General features: G+C 44.7%; 1 protein-coding gene across 4 annotated transcripts in view; it reads left to right on the plus strand.

The window, feature by feature from the left end:
• Positions 1-21,619, plus strand: part of LOC111069397 (sterile alpha motif domain-containing protein 5) — a 163,632-nt gene that overhangs the window by 109,804 nt on the left and 32,209 nt on the right. Inside the window, exon 3 of one of the 4 annotated variants that reach the window (XM_022359453.2) lies at positions 15,265-15,357. The exons of the other annotated variants lie outside the window; for them this stretch is intronic. Within the exon in view, the coding sequence (XP_022215145.1) occupies positions 15,265-15,291 (27 nt within the window). The 3' untranslated portion in view covers positions 15,292-15,357. Of the gene's footprint in view, positions 1-15,264; positions 15,358-21,619 lie in introns of those variants that run through there. 4 annotated transcript variants of the gene reach the window in all.

Below are 21,619 nucleotides of genomic sequence, written 5' to 3' on the forward strand. Positions count from 1 at the left end.
AAAACTAATTGCTGCTATCGTTATCGTTACGGTTACGGGCACGGACATTACCGTTACGTAACGTAACGTAGAGCTCATTACGTTTCGCTTGGCTACACACACACACACAAAAAATCGTTGAAATGGAGTACTTAGAGAACGAAGCCTCTGAAAATGGCACTCTCAATGGGAGAATGGAAGCTTTAAACTTAATGTTTGAGTGGAAATTTAGTTGAATTTTAGGGAAAATATTGAATGTTACTAGTACTACACTCTCCCTGAGTGGCTTAGCAGTGAGGGGTGGGTATCAAAGGAATTGGCTTGGCTCCTTAATAATTGCAGCTTTCTTACACTTTTCAAGAAAATTTCCTCACGAATGTATCCGCTTTTTTATATCATTTTATTTCCTAATTAAAACAATATCATACATAATTTATCTCGTGCTCTGCAAATCTTCATCCCTGTCTGCAATCTGTCTCCTCCTCCTCCTACTCTCAATCCATTCATTCATTCATCCGCTCTAGCTTGACGCTTTAGCTGATTGTTCCTGTATCCTGCTCAAAAAACGGTTTCCGCTGTGTGTGTTGTTTTCATTTTCGACCTTAATTTCATTGACGCCGCCCGCATTTTGGCTAGGCACTCACTCACACTCACACCCACACGCATTCGCTGACTCCACCGCACACACACACTCACATACTCAGAAATATTTTGGGAAGAGAGAGGAAGAGAGGAATGGAACGTAAAAAATTTGTTTGTGCTCACACTTGAGTGCCAATCCGCAGCCGCAGCCGCAACCTCTTCTGCCCCATCCGGTCCGCATGCCGCATACAGCCGCTGCTTCAGCTTCAGCTACAGCTCCTCCTGCTTCCATTCCATTCTTGTATCCTTGTATCCCCTGTCCCGTGTGCCGTGTGTTTCCACCTCAATTTCAGTTTGTTTAGTTTTTTGTGGGTTCTGTTCGTGTCCGTGCCTTTTTTTTTTTTTTGTTGCGAGTCGTTTACATTGTCTAAACACCCGGGAAAGGCCAAAAGGAGAGCCCAACAAGTGTACGGGTCTTTTGGCCATAAAGGTGTACACATATATCGTATCCTCCCTGCCCTCCCCGTCCCCATCCCCACCCCTATCCAGCCATATCCTATTCCCAGTTGGGTCCTCCCCCGCACCACCCCTGCTTTCATCACACTCTCTTTTCGCAGCTTCTCATCTTTCAGGGAGCGGGGGAAAAGTTTTTGCTGTTTTTTTATTTTGTTGCGCACTTTTTTATGATTTTCCGAGTTTCAGACGTGTAGGTGTTTATACTCCCCCCCGTATACCCTCTCCCCCGCCACCACAGATGTCTGGACGGGGGTGATGCTGCCTCCTGCTGCTGTTGCTGCCACGCGTTGTACATTTAATGGCGTTGATATGGTTTTATGACCTTTGTGGCCTGTTACACATACGCCCCCGAAAATTGCATTGTTGGCTTTATTTTCTCTCACTCCCCCACTCCCTCCACCAGCATCCAGCATCCGTTTTCCTCTACTCTCTTGCTGCTGCCTTCTCTCTTTTTTATTACATTTATTTTATGTTTTTTATGATTCTGTGCTTTTGTTTCTCTCTGTGTGCGTTGTTTAATTTTCCTTTTTTTTGCCCCATCACACCCAAGGAGTCATAATTTCTAAGTTGATTTTCTTGTTTGCCCCCGTGGATGGTGCTGCTGCTCCTGCCGCTCCTGCCGCTCCTTGCTTCTGTGGCAGGATGTACTGGGTGGAGGTGTTTCCCGTACAGTGGTACAGGGGGGGCTGGGTGTGTGTAGGCCGTTTTTAAAAGCATTTGCTTTCAATTCAAGTACCAAATGCATTTCTGTAAATAAAAATGCAATTTGATTGCTTTTTGCTTTTACTTTTTTTTTTGCTGCGTTTATTTTTGTTTGTTTTTGCGTTTGTGATGTGCTGTGTGTGTGTGTGTGTTTCTGTCATCGTATTTCAAATGTGACAAATTGAGTGGTTGAATCGACGAGGACCCAGCACTCCTGACTGCTGCCGCAAGGATTGCAAAAACACCTGCAGCCCTTTGCTGCATGAAAGTGCGAAATTTGTTTGCATTTTTATATATACACCCATATATATATACCTAGAAAATGTGGGGTGTATATTGGATTGGGTGGGCTGGGTAGGATTTATTGATGCCAGACGGAAATAACCGCAAAACGGGTGAGACAGACCACTTGAACTGTGTTTGTGTCTGTATAAAAAAGGGTTGAAAGGGTGCAGCAAGGGGGTCAGCATAGGGATGGGGCTGCCACTCGAAATGATTCTTTAATAAAACTAAATTTGGTTATATATTCGCATCGAAAGTAGAGGCAAAAAGTGAGTGTGGTATGCAAAGGAGTGGCCTCAATTCCAGTCATAAAAATGTTTCTTGTTTATTTGTAGACATTTGGGGGGATGGGGTGCCAAGTGGCAGGTGGTACCACGAATCATCAATCGATTACTAACAAAGTGACAAAAGAATTTTACGCCCCCGCACACACCGCACCACATAGAAAATAGAGTCAATATATTTGATTTATGGCTTAAGGGTAGACAATTTAAGCAGGAAATTGCGTGACTGTTTAATTGAAATGGCTCCCAGCAGCAGCAGCAGAACCAGGAGGAGGATTAGGAGGCGGAGCAGCTGGTCTTAAAGGCAATAATATGCAAAAACGAAGGCCACTTGCCCATGGAGAGAGAGTGAGAGAGAGAGAATGGAGGACCTTAGCCAGACAGTTTATGGCTTGACTGACTCTCCGAGCATGCTCCAAAATTCATGAGCCACAAAAACGCATAAATATCAACGTTGCCTTTGCTACCGCCCCCCCGCCTGCAGCCGAGACACGAATGCTGGCAACAACAGAAAATGTATGCCCCCAGGCCCAGGCCCAGGCTAAACTAGGACTAGGGACTCTAGGCAATTTTGATGAAAATTATGACAATAATTGTCATTAAATCAAAAATGCTCAGTAATTGTCTCATAAATTTACTATGCAAATTGTGGGTGGTGGGTGGTGGCAGAGCAGAGCAGAGGGGATTTCCCCACAGATCGGCAGTACCCACGTTTCGTGTTTTGGACTTTGGCAAAAATTTTACGATATCAATAAAAACGTCGACAATATAAACTTTACTTCTGCCTCTGCCTGGTTCTTGTTTGTGTGTGGGTTCCGTGAGCTCTCACGTCCTTTTTTTTTGGTGGGAGTTGGGAGCATTAAATTTGTATAGCATATTTCTAGGCGCACGTTGGTTTTAGTTTCTTGTGCTGCCTGCCTTGGCTGCCTTGGCTGCCTTGGCGGCGGCTGCCTGTTGTTTAGAGGTAGAAAACGACAGCGAGCACACGGAGCCACAAAAGTTTTTACGATGCCTCATAAAAGCCTCAAACGGAACAGCAGCAGCAGCCATTGGCCAAAATGGACTTTTGGTTGGCCAGAAAACTTGCGCTGCAAAGGATTAGATAAGAGGCATAAACCCCCAACCGATAGGGTCCTGCCTGCCTGCCTGCCTGCTCGTTCGTTCGTTCTTACCTTTTTATGCTACGCCCGCTCCCCCCCTCCATGCACTTGTTGTTGTCGTCATCGTCGTTATGTGGGCGTTTCTATGTTCCTAGGTAAAGGGGCATTAAAAACGCAAACAGAAGTAAAAATAAAAAAACGATTCCTGGCAGGCCCTTAAAAACAAAACAAGAAAAAAAAAGGAAGGAAGGAAAGAGAAGCTAGGCTGTGCTGGGCATGGCTGCCCCAATGGCGATTTAAAGTTTCAACGCCCACAAATTTACACACAGCGAGAGAGACCTTCCTGACACGCCAACAAAAGTGGGAAAGTGGGGCGGGTGTGCAGGGTTGACCACAGGAAGCCGCAAAGTGGCTTTTTAATGCACAGCAGGAGAGGCAGCAGGAGCAACAGGAGCAAGTGCAGCAGCAGCAGCAGCAGCAACAGCAGCAGGAAAAGCAACAGCTAGAAAGGAAAAGAGCGGCAGTGGCAACATCATTAAATACAGGACTGATGCCAGAAGTACAGAAGTAACAAATGCAACAGCGTACCCAACAACTACTTGCAACATCAGAAACAAAGAACAGCGGCACTAATAGCAGCAACAGTGCAACATAAACGCAGCAACAAATTATTAGTTTTATTATTTAACTGCAATGACAGAAGAAGCTGCCACACAATACTTCAGCAGAGGCAGCAAAGGAAATATTAACCAAACGAACAGAAAACATTATTATTAACCGAAGCAACCTCAACAGCAGCAACATCGGATATTGCAACAGAACCATAACACGTGGCAGCACTTGCAGCCGCCACAACTGCAGCATCACCTCATCCGAGGCAGCAACGACATGCAATAATTTCATTAAAAAACAGACACATTTTCACTGAAAAATTTGCTTACTTTGCAGCCCACAAAACACACGCCCCAAAGGGTTTTGGTTTATCCTTTCCGAGTGGGTGGATGGAAGCGTTTTTTATTGTGTGTGTGGTCTGTTGTGTTAATTAAGTTAAGGCTTCAGTGTGTGTGTGACATACGACAAAAATTAAAGGCTAAAAGTACGTAGGGGATTTCGTCTCTCAAGGTCAAAAACAACGGCGTAATGACACATGGCATATGCCCCGCCCCAAAGACATGCCACAGTGTCAAACTCTTGGGTAAAGCAGCCCCAGCAGCAGCAGCAGCAACAACAAAGTGTTGAAAGTAGTTGTTGTGGCACATCTGATTTGAACAAGAGCCATATGTGTGTGTGGGTGTGTATTTTTGGGTAGCTTCATTAATAATTCAACAACGTCGACAGCATGGGGCATACACACATATATACCTTTTTTTTTCTTCTTCTATTGATGAAATGTTGCATATAGATGGGGGATATAAAATATGTAGGGGGAAGGTCAATCCCGAGAAAGCTTCGCAGGCCGCTGAAAGTCTAAGACGCATCGGGAATACACTTTAAAGGAGGCCATAAAAAGGATGCTAGGAATACGGCGCCATAGATCTTATGTGTCGAAGTGCACTTAATGCCATAGTTGAGATACCCTTCGTCCTTATTCGCAGGATAGCCGTGAAATATCGAAAAAGGTATAAAAATGTCGAGTAAATTAAAGTTTTTCAAGGTTTTGAGACAACCGAAATCCCAATGATTTATGAATTGAGGCCTTCGCGCTGACGACAAGAGGTGTGTGTGAGTGTGTGTGTGGGATTACACTAAAAGAAACTCAAGTGTCTTTTCGATTATTTCTCACTTTCGCAAGGAGAACTCGCTGCAGCAGCCCTCTGAGAACTTTTTGGACAGCTTGAGAAATTATTATGTTTTGCTTTTAGCGTGATTGAAATGAAATTAAACTGCTTGCCGGCTGACGGCTGCCGGCTGCCTGCTCGTCCTGCCAGCTGCCAGGGACATGTGTTGACAATAAAAAACGAATGCGAATATTCACAAAAAAAATTAAGAAAAGGAAAATAAACTAGACGGGAGGGCGTGCGGACGGAAGGCAAGAAAAGACAAAGTCTGAAGGCGAGTGAAGAAAAAATTTCATTTACAAAATGAAAATTTAGTAAGCCAAAATTCGCTACGGACGGGACGGGACGAGGAGGGTTCGGTGGGGTTGGGAAATGAGCCCCTGCTAAAAAATATTTCTTCATGTATATGGAGGGATGTCTCTTAAGGATCTTAATCGTGTGTCCTTGTGTGTGTGCCCTTGTGTGTGGCTGACAATTTGCGCGACTTATTTATGTTTAATTTTTTGCTTCATTATCAGCTGCATTGCGGCACATCCTTACAGAAAAATATCCCTGTGTTGGCTGGGTGTGGGTATGTGTGTGTGCGCTTGACAGCAAAAACCTTTTAAATCCTTGTTAACTTTGCCAAAAGCTCAGGTTTCTCCTTTTCTTTTTTTTTTTTATTTGTTGTTGTTGTTGCCACATACTCGTACACGTTATTTATATGGACATTCACTCGGTATATCGCTTGTGGGCGCCTCGCGTGTCATCAGCAGCTCAAGTAAAATATAAATTGAAAAGCATTTGAAATTGGATTTTCGTTGCTTATTTATTTTTTTGTTATTGCTGTTGGCATATAAACTGAAATTATGCTTTGGCACAAATCGAGACAAATGAGCGAGAGTTATTGGAGCATCTAAGCGAAAATTATTGTATGTGGAGAGCAAATGCCAAAGGGAGGCAGGGAAAAAGCTTGGTTAAATTTGTTACCACTTTTTCTCTAACCATTTCGCAGAGTAGCTTAGCGGTATAGGCAGAGTAGCTTCTCTCTCACTCTCTTCCCAGTGAGATTCTCGTACTGGAAAACGTTCCGTTTTATCCACACAAATGATCTAAATCTTTTTTCTCATTTATTTTGCATTAAACAAAAAAGAATCCTTCAAACCAAAATCTATGCAAATTAGCTAAAGATTAAGACTTAAAAATTCGCACAAAGAAACCACACAGAAAAAAATCATTAAAAAATAGTTGGTGGGGGTGGGCGGGGATTATGTGGACGTTGCATCCATCCAGATGGCCAAAAGCTGCTTAAGTGTAAAATGCGGCATATAAATGAACTCATTAAATGCTGTCCAGAATGACAGGGCAGAGACCACCGACCCTAAGATAATATTTTTGCTATTTGAGAAATGTATTTTTCATTAATTTGGAAACATTTAAATATTTACACAGAACGTGGATCGTGCATCCTTCCCGCCCATGCCGCTGCTGCCACATAATAATTAATTGTATGGCCTGCTCAAGTGGCAGGCCAAAAAATGTTGCTTTCGCTTGTAAATTATTCGAGAGGTGCCGCATTTCACACTTTAAGCTGACAGATGAAGAAGAAGGTGGGGGGAGATGGACACGGGACACGGGCCACGGGCCACGGGCAGAGGGTGGAAATGGAGTAGCAACAATCCTTCCTTCAGAAGGTGAAAATTTATGCAATGAAATTAATTCCATGCAAAAACAATTAAGTTAATTTAGCAAAAAACGAGTGAGCGGAGGAGGCAAAAGCGCAGCTACCGGGAAAAATCAGTCTCAAACTGGAAATATAATAAACTTTTGGAGTAGCACAGAAGGAGCAAGAGCAGGATGAGGATGAGAATGTGGAGGGTGGCAGAATAACTCAAGCGTTGGCCATGAGTTGGCGGGGTGGTGGTTGGAAAATGCTTTAAATTTCCATTGCCCATTGCCAGTGCCATTGCCATTGCCTCCTGTGTGTGTGTGTGTGTTGTGTAATACAAACGCAATTAAAACCCGCTGAAGAGGCGCAAACAACAGACAGGCCGCTGGGGGGGTGGGATCAAGAGGTTGGGCGTGGGTAGGAACAGGAAGAGTAAGAGAAACAGCAACGGGATCCCAGTGCCCAACAAATGAAATGAATGAACAGAGCGAGAACGAGGAGAGAAGCGAAACGACACCCGTAAAACATTTAAATGCCGAAAAATAGACAACAACAAAAACGCCGGAAAAGGAAAGTAAAAATCCGAAGCATAAAATACCCTAGGCACACCCTTTATCGGCTGAAGAAGTTATTGAACAGTACAGATTTAAAATTTAACTCCAGCAAAGCCTTTCTATGGCTGCCATTGCTACTACTGAAAGTCAAATTAAGGGCTTAAATCTAACATGCAGACTCGTTGCAAACGAAAATACTTCTTTTTGCCAAATCTCTGATGAAAATTCGTATACCCCTTTGAGTCAGAAGGGTACAATGCAAGAGGGACGCAAAATAGAGAATGGCTTAAAGGGTGCGGAAAGAGAGAGAGGGGAGCGAGGAGTAGTTTGGAGTGTGAGGATGGAATTTCGCTTTCAAATTTGCGTTGGCGCGTGAAATATACTTGTACGAGTATATGTATCTGTATCTGTATCTGTGCGTGTGAAAGGGTGCTTGTATATGTCAGTGCGTCTGTGCGCCTGTGTGTGAAAGGATTGCGAATTTCACAGTCAATGCATTTAAGGTTCGAGCAATGGAGGGGCAACAATAAAAATTTTGTGTAATTTAGCAGCTGAGGCTCCGGGCCCCAGAGAAAGAGGAAACGAAATCGTTGAAAGAGGATAAAGCGGGGAAAGTGGAAACGGGAGCCAGGAAGTTGATATGCAGATAGAGAGAAAGAGAGCTAGATAAGAGAGAGAAGTTATCTCATCTGCTGATTGTTGTTTCATTTATCACGCAAATGTCAAGAGCTCAACATGGAGAAAAAAAATAAGTAAAAAGAAAACAGAAGGGGGAATATACTTTTTAATTGCATTTCAGGCTGTAAGCTACCCTCTCAACCAACCACCCAAACACCCACCCACCCTCTAAGGGCACCCTCCTCTTTGAGGTGTTAAATGGAAAACTTCTATGTTAGACAGCAACAGCAAAAAAAAAAAAGCAAGGCATATATAAAGAGACTGCCAGACAGAGAAGGAGAGTTATCCAACCCCGCTGGGGGCGCCTGAACATTGACATTGACACAACCCCTGGCTGGAACCCCTAGACCTGGCCACCTCACACACTCTCCCTTTCGCTGCATCTCTCTCTCTCTCAGTCTCTATGCTGGCCCACTCACAAGCGTGCAATAAATTTTTCAATGTCATGCCTGCTTGTCGCACAATCTATATAAAAAAAAACAACAGCAAGGAATAATATCAGAGGAAGGAACTTCTGGAACTTGCTCTAAGAAGAACCGTAGAAGTAGAGAAGGAACCGAGGCACACAACAATATCATATGGTATCGCATCGTAAACCCTAAAACCCTTGCCGCCAAACCACTAAGCACCCAAACTGCTAAAACAAACTTCCAATCAGACCCCGCAGTCAGGAGCAGCCGGGAGCGGGCCCTTACTCCACTGCCAGGGACTTTGTGATAAATGTGCTATAGCTTTTTGTCTTTACTTCATTTGAAGTTGGCTTTGGCCAGCAGCTGGAACGGTGGGGCAGCCCCATCCCATCCATCGCTTCACCAACTGAAAGTTCTGCTGAAAGTGTTGAAGCAGCACTTTGGCAGCGCATCAACGCCACAACAAGCTCCCACCCATTTTTGCCACCATTGCCTGATGCTGCTGCTGCCCCTGCTGCTGCTGCTCCTGCTGCTGTCTGCTTTCTGGCCATCGGCGTGTTTGCTTTTTTATCTGCGTTTTGCATGTCCTCTTTAGAGTAGTTTTTTTTTTCATGCTGAATACTCTTTAGCATAGAGAGGTACAACATCACATTCGACAGGGCTGGAATTCTGTAAATAGAAAGGGTATTGCCAGCCTCGGTTTACGTGGGCCCCAAAGCTTTCATCTTTGTGTTTCTTTTTCTTGTGCACAAGTTACATTTTTAATCGCGCCTTTGAGACTTCATTAGTGCAACAGCAGCAGCACAGAGAGAATGGACAGAAAAAAAGGAAAGGAAAATAGAGAGAGAGAGCGAAAGAGAGTGTGTGGCAGATAGAGGAAGGCGGAGGAGGAGGAGGCTGAGCGGAGTCCATAGAAGTGGCAAAAGAGTCTAAAACATGTGCGTCGCTGTTTCAAGTGCAGCTGATGCTGCTACCCAGCCCCTACTGCTGCTGCTGCTGCTGATGATGGTTCTCTGTGCCCCTTGTTGTCTGCCAAATGGCGCATGAAGCACCATCAGAGACCAGTACCACACTACCACCACCTCTCTCTCTTCCCTGCTCTCTGTCTGGCGGGGCGGCACTTGCCCTGAGTTGAAGTGTTGTCTCTGCTTTTTGTGTGAACCCTTTCCTTTGCCTTGCCTTGCCTTTCCACAGTTTCAGTTTCAGCCTCCGTCGCCGCTTCAGGTTGAAATGAAGTGTGTTTGTCTTGAGCTTCAAGTGTGGCAGGTTGTGATTTTTATTTAAAAACTAAGTAAATAAATAAACAAACGAAAACGAATATGAATGCGAATGCGAACACAAACTCAACATCTTTCATCAGTTTCAGTCAGTCAGTTGGTCCGATAAGATTGCGAACCATTTATGGCTGATATTTACACACGCACTTGACATGACTTTGCCAGAAAGACAAGAAGAAAAAGAACAAAACACCTTTTCCCTCCTAGCCACATGTCGTATGCGTGTTACGTGCCTTACTTTGCCCCACTTTTACCCCGCCTGCACACTTTTCTCTGTGTTGTTCGCAAAAAAAAAAACATAAAATATGCATAAATTCCAGCATATTTCAGCATTGGAGTTCGTTCCGCTCTTGTCTTTCCCCACACAGCTCATAAAAACGCAGCAGCAACAACAAATGGTAGCAGCAGCAGCAGCAGCTAAAGAATTCCACAGGAAACAGCACAGCATATCGTCGTACATATAATGTTTTCATTTCATTTGCAGCTTATTGACAATTGACATGAAATTGCCATTTTCTACGTTTTGTTGCTGCCACCGACACGAATTTTATGCTACACAACGACACGACTCTTCCTTGTTATGCGACTGCAAATAAAGTAATAAAAAAAAAAACAAAAAATAGAAAAAAGTCAAGTAAAAACGTAGCAAGAACACAACGTAATGAAAGCCAAGAACATGCAACCAACATAACAAAAAAAATACACTGCACATTTTTCACATTTCTTGTTTGGATTTTGAGTGAAAATCCATGACACATAGTTGACATTTTCCACACTCTCTCTCTCCTCTCCCTTTCTCTGTGCATGTGACTCATTTTCCGCAGTAGAGGTAGGAAAAAGTTCTGTGCTGTGAGGGGGTTCTCGTTTGGGGTTCCATAAACCTCAGCTAATTGGGCGATCTGTTTGCTTTGGATTCACCTTCTTTTGGATTTCCCTTTTTTTTTCTGTATATTTTACAACCCCTGCAAATCCCTTAAGACGGCTTTTTTATTTCATTCCACTGCCATCCGATATCTGCCACTCGCCCAAGATATATGTATATCTCGAAAATCCCAGCAATCTGTCTGGGGCAACCAAAGAAGATTTATTGCAAAGGAAACAAATTTGCTTGCATATTCGATGACAACAAAACGGTGTCAAATGTCGCTGGAATATATATATCCCATAATAAATTGTAAATTATTATTTTTGTATTGAAATCCAAGACGACTTTTGACAGCAAAAATCTCTCAAGACTGAGAGTGAGAGTGAGAGATTTTCAATCAGAAGCTGTTGCTCGTGCTTCTGTGTTCTGCGTGTTGTGCGCGCTGGACGATATATAAATCACTGGCAAGATGTCAAACACTGACTAACTAGCTAGCTGAAGACATAATTAATTAGCTTTTAATGCAGCCAAGACAAAGATAGAGAGAGACAGAGAGATAGAGAGTGCCAGCCAAGGAGATAGATCAGAAGCAGAAGCAGGAGCAGGAGCAATAGCAGAATGAACCCAAGGAATGCCGCTGGCAGATTGCGGATTCCGAATGAGGCAGAGAGGCAGGGGGAGAGAGTGCAAAGTGGAGAGAGAGTGCATTTAGTCAAACGGAAAATGATGCCGGGGAATGCTGTGCTGTGATTCTGACAGACAGACGGACATGCAGACATGCAGACAGACAATCCACAGAGCCCCCCAGAGCTGGAGCCAGGCGCACATACTCGTGTATCCTTCTCTTCCTGCGGGACATAATGCTTGATCCTTTGTAGACATTTCGTTAAAAGTTAGCACAGAGCTCCTCTCACAAATAGAGGGGAGACGGCACCGGCGAGGTACGAGGTACGAGAGCCAAAGCACTGCCAACAATCAAATCAAAAGCAAACAATGGGCAAAAATGTAAGAAAACATAACCAGAGATAAGCGGCTTGCTCGGGCAAGCAAAAAAGATGGCGACAGCAGCGCGTTGCGTTGTAGCTGTAAACGGAAACGCAGACATGGCAAATGCAAAAAAAAAAAAACACCAAAAAAAAAGTAAAAGAAGGAAGAAAATAAAAGAGAGAAAACGAAGCAAAGTAAGAAGGCAAAACCCAGCCAAACACCCACCATGGTGGGTCTCGCGGCACTGGCTAAAAATGGGAGTGCAAATGTCGGCGTGTCCTTGTCCTTGCCACTGCCACTGCCACATGCCTCCCTGCTGCTGCTGCTGCTGTCCCTGCGGCTGGTTGCTGGTGGCTGGTGTGCTGTTGTCTGCTGCAAATACCGCAACATGTACTCAAGCAGATAATGTTAAATACCACTCGAGAGAGAGAGAGAGAGAAAGAGAGAGACAGCCAGCCAGCAAAGGAAGAAGCAAATCCAGGGAACAACAAAAGACATAAGCGCTCCAACTGTGCAGGGGATGGCTGGATCGGGGCTGGCGGTGGAAACTGGAACTGGTCAGGACACTAGCAGTTAAAAGGACACCATCCGGCAGAGGACACATTCAGCTGGCGCAAAAAAAAATAAAAACCGAAACCGAAAGCATCTCCTATGGCTGCCTCCTGGACCATGTCCCTGTCCTGCCCCTGTCCAGTCGAGACAAAAGTTCAAAGACATTTCGAAAGCTGCTGTTGCTGCAGCTCCTCTCTGTCTCACTGTCTCACTGTCTCTCTGTTGCTGTCAGTGGCTGGAGTCAGTTAGCCTTTGGTGCTGCTCCTGCCGGAAAATTTAAGCGTAACATTAAATAATTTACAAACAAATGGCAATGCCGCCGTCATGCTCTCGGCTTAATCGCCGGAAATACGCAGCAAAAAAAAGCTACTGCTGAGAAAAAGGAAGCTGAAGTGGAGCCGGATTCACAGCGACGCATGTGCATGTGGCATGCGGCATGTGGCTGAACGAAGAAAATCAATAAAACGTGTGCGAGGATGCGGCGGTTTTGCTTTTGCCACTTTTACTTTTTCCCAGCACCCCCAGCACTCGCTCAGCTGCCAGGCTGCCAAGGCTCACAGGACGAGCTTCCGATGTCGTCGTTGTCGTTGCTTTGTCATTTGTTTGGCCTGCAGCTAAATTTGCCTGTCCCACGCTCACAAATTTATATATATATGTATATATATGTATGTGTGTGCGAGTATATATTGTATGTATGTAGACACTGTACTATTCAGCGGACTCCCCTTTTTAGACACATGGCAGGCAGGACTTAGGTGTGGCTCCTGGCAGCTGTTTCTCTCTCTGCCTCTCGTTTGGCTACAAAGTGCAACAAACCGAATTGGAAATGGAAAATGTGCGACGCCACTCACGATTTTTGCATTTATAAAAGAAACGAAAGAGAGAGAGAGAGAGAGAGAGAGAGAGCAAGATGGAGAGGACGAGCCAGGCACTGGGGCTCCTGACAAGCGTTAATCTCGAAATAAAATATTTGTTATTCGAGGCAGGCGAAACTCTTCGCTGGCGAGGCGTAAATTCAACCACCAAAAAATACGCAGCATACTTATGGGCGCAGCAAGTCGTGAACCTTACATACGCTCTGCTTTTGGTATACCCTTTTTAGAGGGTATTTTTACTTTGGGCAGAAGCTTGCAGCAGCAGAAGAATTCCTTCTTCTCATAGAGGGTAGCTCCAAGAAGTATCTTCATATTATTCCATGCCTGCAAGAGTATCTAAAACTTCAGTGCTTGGCTTTCCCTTTACGTTGAGGGTTTTCGTTTGCTGCTGATTATCTTTTTTTGGGCGGCAGTGACTTTCCCATAGATTTAGCATAAATTTCCCAACTGCACAAAAAGTTTTTCATAGACAGCTTTTCAAGGCGCTGCTTCCATATATATTTTCTGGGGGGGATATCTTTTACTTCTAAGCGCTGGCAAGCACTTCATTTCGAGGGCGAGAGCATTTTGGTGAGGGCGAGCCAGGTGTTTGCTTACCCTGTCAATGTCTCGCAGTCGTCTCGTTATTTGCATATCCCCACTATGTACCTCCGAGAGTGGGCGTCGCCGCCTCTGTGTGTGTGTGTGTGTGTGTGGCAGGCTAACATTGTGTTTGTATTTCATTAATATTTCAGAGGTGGCGCGTTGTTTGAAATCAAAACATAAATATTAACATACACGAATTGAAACTCTGTATCGCCGCCAGCGCATTTCCTGCCACACACACACACACACACACACACACACAAAATACCAGCCCGAAAAAAAACATTTAAAAAAGAAAAAAAAAAAAAAAAATATGATATAAATGCTGGCCGCAGAAACCGCAAACAAATACCAAAAACCCAACCCAACTCCCCCCCCAACCCAAACCCGCGAATACGAATGCAAACCTCCAACTCGAAATAATAAAAATGTTCCAAAAACTTTCGAAAAACGAGCAGATTGAATGAGGGGGGAAAAAAACAAAAAATAACGAAATTAAACTGGCAGAAATGCAAGGCAAATATTTTTGTGTCTAGCACGAATTGGATTTCGGATTGGAAATGTCTGGTGGTTTTCCATAGGTTTTCCCGCCCGCTGCCTGGGCAATGCTGTGATATGCTTGTTTTTCATTTAACACGCAAATATTTTGTGGCACGCAAAACTGGTTTGCTTCATAATTTTAAGCAAATACCAAATGAATGGGGGAGGGGGTAAGTGGGCACCGTCCAGAGAGATGCAAAAGAGTTAATTATAAAAGCTATATTTATTGTTTATCGGTGGAAAGGATAAGGCCAATTATATAGCCTGTCAGATTTATGCCGTAGGTGAGCAATTACGCCATTGCCATTGCCTTTGCCAATTTATTGTCCATTTTTCTTATTTTCTGCAACAGTTTTTTAGTTTATCTGCAAATAAACGTTAAATCTTTAGATTTTAAATACATATTAAGCCAGTTTAGGTTTTAACTTTAAGGAGGTTTAAGGAGGAGCAAGTTTGAATTAATTACGGAATTCCTTGGTGCTGAGATGTTCGCTTTGTGATGGGTTCTCTCTGGGTTGGCATTTGTTTACACAACGCAATGCATGGGCAGCAAGTTGCCTCTCACTCGCACTTGTCAATACCAAGCAGAGCTCTTATCGTTTTTCTACGATCCTCTCTGAGCGAAGCGCCGCTCTTAATACGCACTCTCTCCACGAACCATAGCACATGTACAGCAATAGCATAGGCAACTGGGCAAGATGGACAGACATTTGCCTCTCACTCGCACTCAGCAGCAACACCTGGGACAACTTTGCACGATAGCTCTTGTCGCAGCGCGCCTCTGAGCGAATCTCTCTCACTTACTCGCGAGTAAAGCAATGGGATGGAATACTAGCGGACTAGCAAAGTCAGCCAGCAAATGATCACAAGCTGAGAATAATTTCATAGTCAATTTGTCATGCACGGACAACCATGAAAAGTACACTGAGAATAATTCCCGATTCCCTAAAATATTTTAAATTTTAAATAAACTTTAATTATAATTAATTGATCTAATATAATTATGTAAATATGTTCATTGATGCTTGCCTCTAAACTAATTTCCTTTTTATTCTTTCTTCTCGTTCTAGGTAAGTGTGATCAGCCACTGGCCCTGAATCGTTTCCTCAATCGTTTCAATCGATGTTCCATCAATGTATTCCTCTGTCTCTCTCTCTGCACACCCCTCACCACAAGACATAGCTCGACTTTTCCCTCATCTGCATTCCTCCGTATACTCTCATAATTTTCATCATTTTTAATGTAGATTAGATATTTTTGCAAAATTTACCCCACCACTAACAAATTTTCAAAAACTAAAAACTAAACCCAAAAACTTGTTTGTCCTCTCTCTCTCTCTCTCTGTCTGTCTATTTGTGTACTTTTTTGTATCAGTGTGTGTGTGTGTGTGTGCTTTGATTGTCGTTACAAATTGTGGTAAATATTTAAACATTTTCATTATCATTTCGCATACAGAGGGACAATTTATGCCAAAAAGCGTTGACAACAGGCACGAAAAATCTGTCAGAGATTTGCCAAAACCACCAAAAACAATTTGCGTGCTTAATTAAAAATTTAAATTACATCAAATAGAATGCAGTTTGGAGCCAGGCCAGGCCAGGCCAGGCAGCAGGCAGCAGGTGTGGGTGTGGGGCGAGGGGCAGGATCAACAATTTGTGCGTGTGACAAATTTCCATTTGAACTTCCCCAGGCAAGCAAAGCGTAGAGAAGAGAGAAGCCCCTGCCATTATGACATGCATTATGGTTAGGAGCAGTAACCCAACCAGGAACAGGAACCAGGAACTACGAACAGAGCCTTGCCACATGCTGCTGCTGCTACTGGTGCTGCTGCTACACTAATTTGTGCGTTGCGCCAAGTTGGTTGGCGAAAAACAGAGCACCCTGAAAAGTTTTGCTCACAGTCTTGGGACACATTTTATCCCCCATCTCTTGTTGAGTGCAGAAATTAATTGCATTAGAAAAGTTGCAGAGCCCGAGACGGAGACGGAGCCCCAGCGAGTGGCGGCACATGTGGCACGGGCGCACAAGTTGCGCTTATTTAAGTTTAGAAATGCGCCTTCCCCAAAAAGTTGCCAACCCTCCCCCCACAGCACCACCCCATCCCGCGTTGAACAAACGTTTGTCAGCAAACTTAATTTCTGAACTTTTGCACCCGACGAGGCGGCATTCCCAGCACTGCCACACCCACAGACACAGCCTGCCCCCTCAATTCGGGTTCTTACAAAATGCTCTCGTCACCAAACTTGAGCTTCGCTTTTTCAACGTCTTTTGGCAGAGAGTTTCTTCCTCCCTTCCTCCCTTCCGCTTGTGCTACCCCCTGAAATGTTTGTGCATATTTTAAAGGCGAAACTTGCCAGACGCACATTTTACATAAATGTTGCACTTAAATGCACATTTTGTCATAATGTTGCCGCCGTCGCCGCTCAGACCAAAGTGGATTCAAGTGCGCCGCTCCCGCTCCTGTCCCGCCCTTGGGACATGCCAAAAGGGAATTCTTTCTTTCCTTTAAGCACCAAAGGAACTTGCGAACAAAATTAAGATTCTTGTCGTTAGGGGGTGCTGTAGTTGGCGGTTGGGGGAAGGGTCTATAACAATTTTCAATAAATAACATTTTGTTTACCCTTTTGATATGCCCTTTTGGCAGCCATGGGGTACCCGTGCAGTGCAGTTGATCGGAGGAGGTATGCCAAAGGCTTCATATGAAAAGTGCTTCAATCTGGGCAGCAGGCAGCTGGGTATTTGCCAACCTCCACCATTCGTTTATTCTTATTTTTGTGCCCTTTATTATTCTGCTTGGAAAAATATTCCCTCACACTGGGAAACTTCTTTGCTACTGCTGCTCCTGCTACTGCTGCTGAACTTGGAACAACCTGAGCGCACCTTTTGTGCATTGAAATGGAAATGAAAACTGTTGCCAAATGAAGGTAATGCATGCCTGACTATTTGAGTGTTTCCACTGCAGTATGTCTGTGTGTGTGTGAGTGTTTGAGTGTATTCATGTGTCGCTTGTTAGTGCAATTGCACAAAGACAAACGAAGAATTGTCTGTGCCCGCCCCCACACAGTGCCCTCACAGAGGGACTGACAAAGTCACTTTGTATTGAAATTAGACACATTTCCGTTCATGCAAAATGCCAACGGCTGCAAATACTTTTCCAACCAACCAGTACCCCCCTTTCTATAACCATTTTCGTTGCAGCATTGATATGCCACACACACACACACACACAGGGCCCTGCAGGGGAACGTGGAAACGGATGCAGTCGGGCAGCTGCAAAGTATGCTATAGATTTTTGCTCGAGCGCCTCGCACATCCTGAAGGTATACAGACAGACACGCTGCAGCGCGCTGGTTGGGGTGACAGTGAAGAGTGCGTGTGGTGCATGAGTGTGAGGTCTTGTCTGTCTCTCCATCTGTATGTCTGTATGTCTGTTTCTGTCTGTCTGTCTGTCTGTCTGTCTGTGTGAGACGACACTCGTTGACATTGGGGGCGACAATGCGTCAAGGCAAGCTGACTGCCAGGCTGCCAGGCAGCCACCCCCATCCCTTGCCACTCGTTTCGCTCACTAATTTGCATATTTATGCAATTATACGCTACCTTTTGTTCCAGCCAACGTTTTTGTACAGCGTCAACCCTTCTTTTTTTTTTGGGGGGGGTGCCAAAGGGACTGAACCCGAACCCTGCCCCAGACCTCAACAGTTGGTCGCGCGGAGTCGGAGTGCGACGGCGGCAGCGACGGCGGCCGTCAGGTTGTCGCAGGCGCAGCATGTCACTTGTCACGCCAAACACGAACACGTTAAATGTCAACAATGAAGTGACGCGACGCAGCGCAAAGGGTAACAGGGGGGCACAGAGCGGGCACAGAGGGGCTGGGACGGACAGGCTACAGGGTGGAGTAGCCAAAAGGAAGAAGGGGCATTGGGCAGGACGGTCATTGTCCCCGTGCGCCTACCAACTGAGACAAACATCCGATGGTGTTTCGCTTTTTTTTTTTTTTTGGGCACCGGAACGACTGCTCTCCGGAATCCAATCCACACCACTTCAGTCCGCCCCCCTTCATTACCCGTTCCGCTTGCCCGTAAACCCGTTACCCGCTCCAAAGTCTGATCCTGCTGCTGACTCCCTGGCTCCTGGTTCTGGTCCTGTCCTGCCCTGCTGTGCCATGGCCCTTCCGCTCTCCCTTCCTGACATTTGACACTGTCACAGCGTTTAGTGATTTATTTGATGGTGACATGCGTGTGCTGTTGCCATGACACACTGCAAAATGTGAATAGAATACACAGTCTATGTGTGTGTGTGTGTGTGTCTCGCGACTAGAAGGTACCCCCCATTAAACACATGTACAGTTTACTGTATTCCATAACAAACGTCTCGCACCACAACCAGCCATACCCACGTTCCGGCTTTAAAGAAAAATTTTAGAAGCAAAGTAACGAAATATTTTTTTTTGTTTGCTTAATTTTTGCTATTATTTCTATTTGCATTGGGCGCACCAGCAGCAGGAGCAGCACTGCCCCCGTCTAGAGCAATCTCCCTTCTATTAAATGCAAATGAAGTTATGAAAATTGCTCAGCAATCCCCCCCAGCCATAGCTACAGCCACAGCCACAGCCGCCCGCTTTGCTCTGCTCTGCTCAACCACACAATTGGTATGAGAGAGGCAGCCGCGTGCCTTGTTCCTTGGTGCCGCACTCACAAAAAGGGTCGCAGTCGCTCTGTGTGGTATCTACAACAAATGATCTCAATCATGGGGCGAGCATTATGAAAATTGCATAATTTTCCCATGAGGGGTTTGACTTCGGCGCTGTGTTTTTGGCGCACTTCAATTAGAGTAGCAAATAAAAATAAAAATAAATACAAATATAAACAGGAATCGTGTTTCTGTTGGCGAGCTCCTTTGCTCAGCTTCTTTGAAAGCTTCAAATCTGACAAGTTTATAATCCGCAGACTTATGGACCAGAATCCTTGGCCCTCCTCAACCTTCAGGAGTGTCAACAGCTTTAAGTCGCTGCTGCCTTACACTCGCTCACTGGCTGGGTGCTGGGTGCTGGGTGCTGGCTGCTGCTATTGTTGATATATCCAATCCTGTTCACTTTTCAATTACCAGCTCAATGGCTTCTGGCTGCATCAATGGATGGCCTGCCTCCTGGTGGAGCTGCTGTGGCAGCCAAATAGTTGCACTTCAACACCACGTCGTCTGCCAGCTCCTTTTCAGCTGCTTTCCAAAAGCAGCTTCAGCTACAGCTACAGCTCCAGCTTCTGCATCAGCTTCTGGTGCCTTTCAACTTTCAGCTTCATTGAGCATTGGACATTTATTGTTGCTGCGCATTAAGGCATTAGCAGGAGCAGGAGTAGGAGCTGCAGCAGTAGCTGTAGAAGGTCGCCCGGAAAGTGGATGTTGAAGTGGCGCTGTGCCAGGAATTATGAACGTATTTTGGACTTTGTTCGACACTTTTATTGGCAAAAGTGCTGGTCTGCGCATTAAAGTCAATGGGTTTTCATATTGGTCATTTAATAGCCTGGCAGAGAAGGCTGCTCTCTCAGCCAGACTTCGTGGAAGCTTCAAATGAATATGCATAATATCAGGCAATATTGATTTAAGATTTAAACCAATAATCATATATCTTTAATGGAAACAATTAATGTGCAAGCACCACAGACCAACTGTTTGCTGTATTTTTTTATAGTTTTCATTGGCATTTTATTTATTTATTTAGCTGGTTAATTTTTTATGGCTGCATTTAAGCCTTTGCTTGGGGCTCTGTCGACTGTCGGCTGTCGGCTGTCTGCTTCAACTTTGTTGCCGCTATAACCAACAAAAATGCCCTTATGTTGCCTTTGACTGACATGATTATAAGTTTGTCTGAGTCTGAGGCTGTAGCTGAGTCTGAGGCTGTAGCTCAGTCTGAGTCTGAGTCCTGTTTCTGTTGCCTCCGTCTGGCCATCGTCTCGGCACGTTAACTCAAACGAAACTAATTTAATGCGCTGCAAAAGTATTCAAACAATTGCACAAGGCGACGCCCAAAGTGAAAGCAGCCAAAGAAATAAAGAACACAAAAAAAAAAATAATACAAAAACTGAATTCAGCTGAAAAAGGAGCATCGGCATCCCAAACTCCCAACTTTGGGGGGCTGGGTTGTGCCTCACATCAAACGAGCGAATTTCATTTGCCATCCAACGAAAAGGAAAAAGTTTTTTTTTGTCTTCTGCAGCATCAGAGCTGCGTATTTCTTTTCCCTCTCTCTCTCTCTCTCTCTCTTATTTTTAGATACATTCTTATGTACGTATATATAGAAATTTTGTATCTCTTGCACTCACTCCTCGCTGCCAAAAGCACAATTCAATTGTTGGGGCGTGTGCGTGATGATGATGATGATGACGATGGCGCAAAGAGAGCAAGGGAGGGGAGCTAGAGACAGAATGTTAACAATTTTATTTATGTTTGCTTTGAACTTGTCTTCATTATTTGCCAGCGACAACAACAAAAGGATACACGAGTTTGTATGCATCTCCTGTATTTGTTGGGGTGGGTGGGAGAAATTCCACAACTCATTTTGCTCACTTTAAAACGAACGCAACTGGAATTAAAATTAGCTTAAAAAGTTGTTAAGCCCCACAGCGACGGGCCAGAGACAAGACAACCATTAGAGCACCTTTAAAACACACACAAAAACCCTAAACCTCCAAACCTCCATAGACATTTTTTGGGGGGGTAGGCAGAAACTAAATACATTTGTGTTAATTTCCAGCACAGGACACAAGGCACACAGGCAGTCAGGGCAGGCTTAGACGGAAGCCGAACCCTTTTTTCGAAAAATTTGCATATGTGCGGCTGCCATCAATGGATGTAGAAATGGTGGGTGGCAGGGGGCTGTGGGGAGAATACTTCGCACACGTTGAAGAAGAAGTATGAGCTACTCATACATCAAACTATTAAAAGCCTCATAGTAGGGCCTCCAGGGGATCTCGCAGCCGCAGCCACAACCACCTCAACCACCACCAGCAGCAGCAGCAGCATGGCATATTCTGTCTGACTCTCTCTCTCTCTCGCTCTGTGTGCGTGCGTGTGTGTGTGTGTGTGTGTTGGTGAGGTCCTTGTGTCTTGTGCCAACATTTGTCAAATGCTAAGGCGAGCGAGGCTTCGGCGCCTGGCAAAATAGCAACAGTTTTTAACTACACCGCCCGCAATCCCTGCCAAAAAAGCAAGGGAAAAAGTTCCAGCAGCCAAAAACTTACCGCAGACCACGCCTACCCCTGCTACCGCTCCTGTATATTTGTATGTGTGTGTGTTTAGCAAAAGTTTAAGTTTATTTGGGCTTTGGGTAAAAGGTAACATCAGGGACAGGAAACCCCAAAGGGTCTCTCCACAGGCAGGTGCATATATTTACATATATTTTTATGTACAACAATTTTGATGAGTCCAGAT

Source organism: Drosophila obscura, unplaced genomic scaffold, assembly GCF_018151105.1.
Source record: "Drosophila obscura isolate BZ-5 IFL unplaced genomic scaffold, ASM1815110v1 contig_150, whole genome shotgun sequence".
NCBI lineage: Eukaryota > Metazoa > Arthropoda > Insecta > Diptera > Drosophilidae > Drosophila > Drosophila obscura.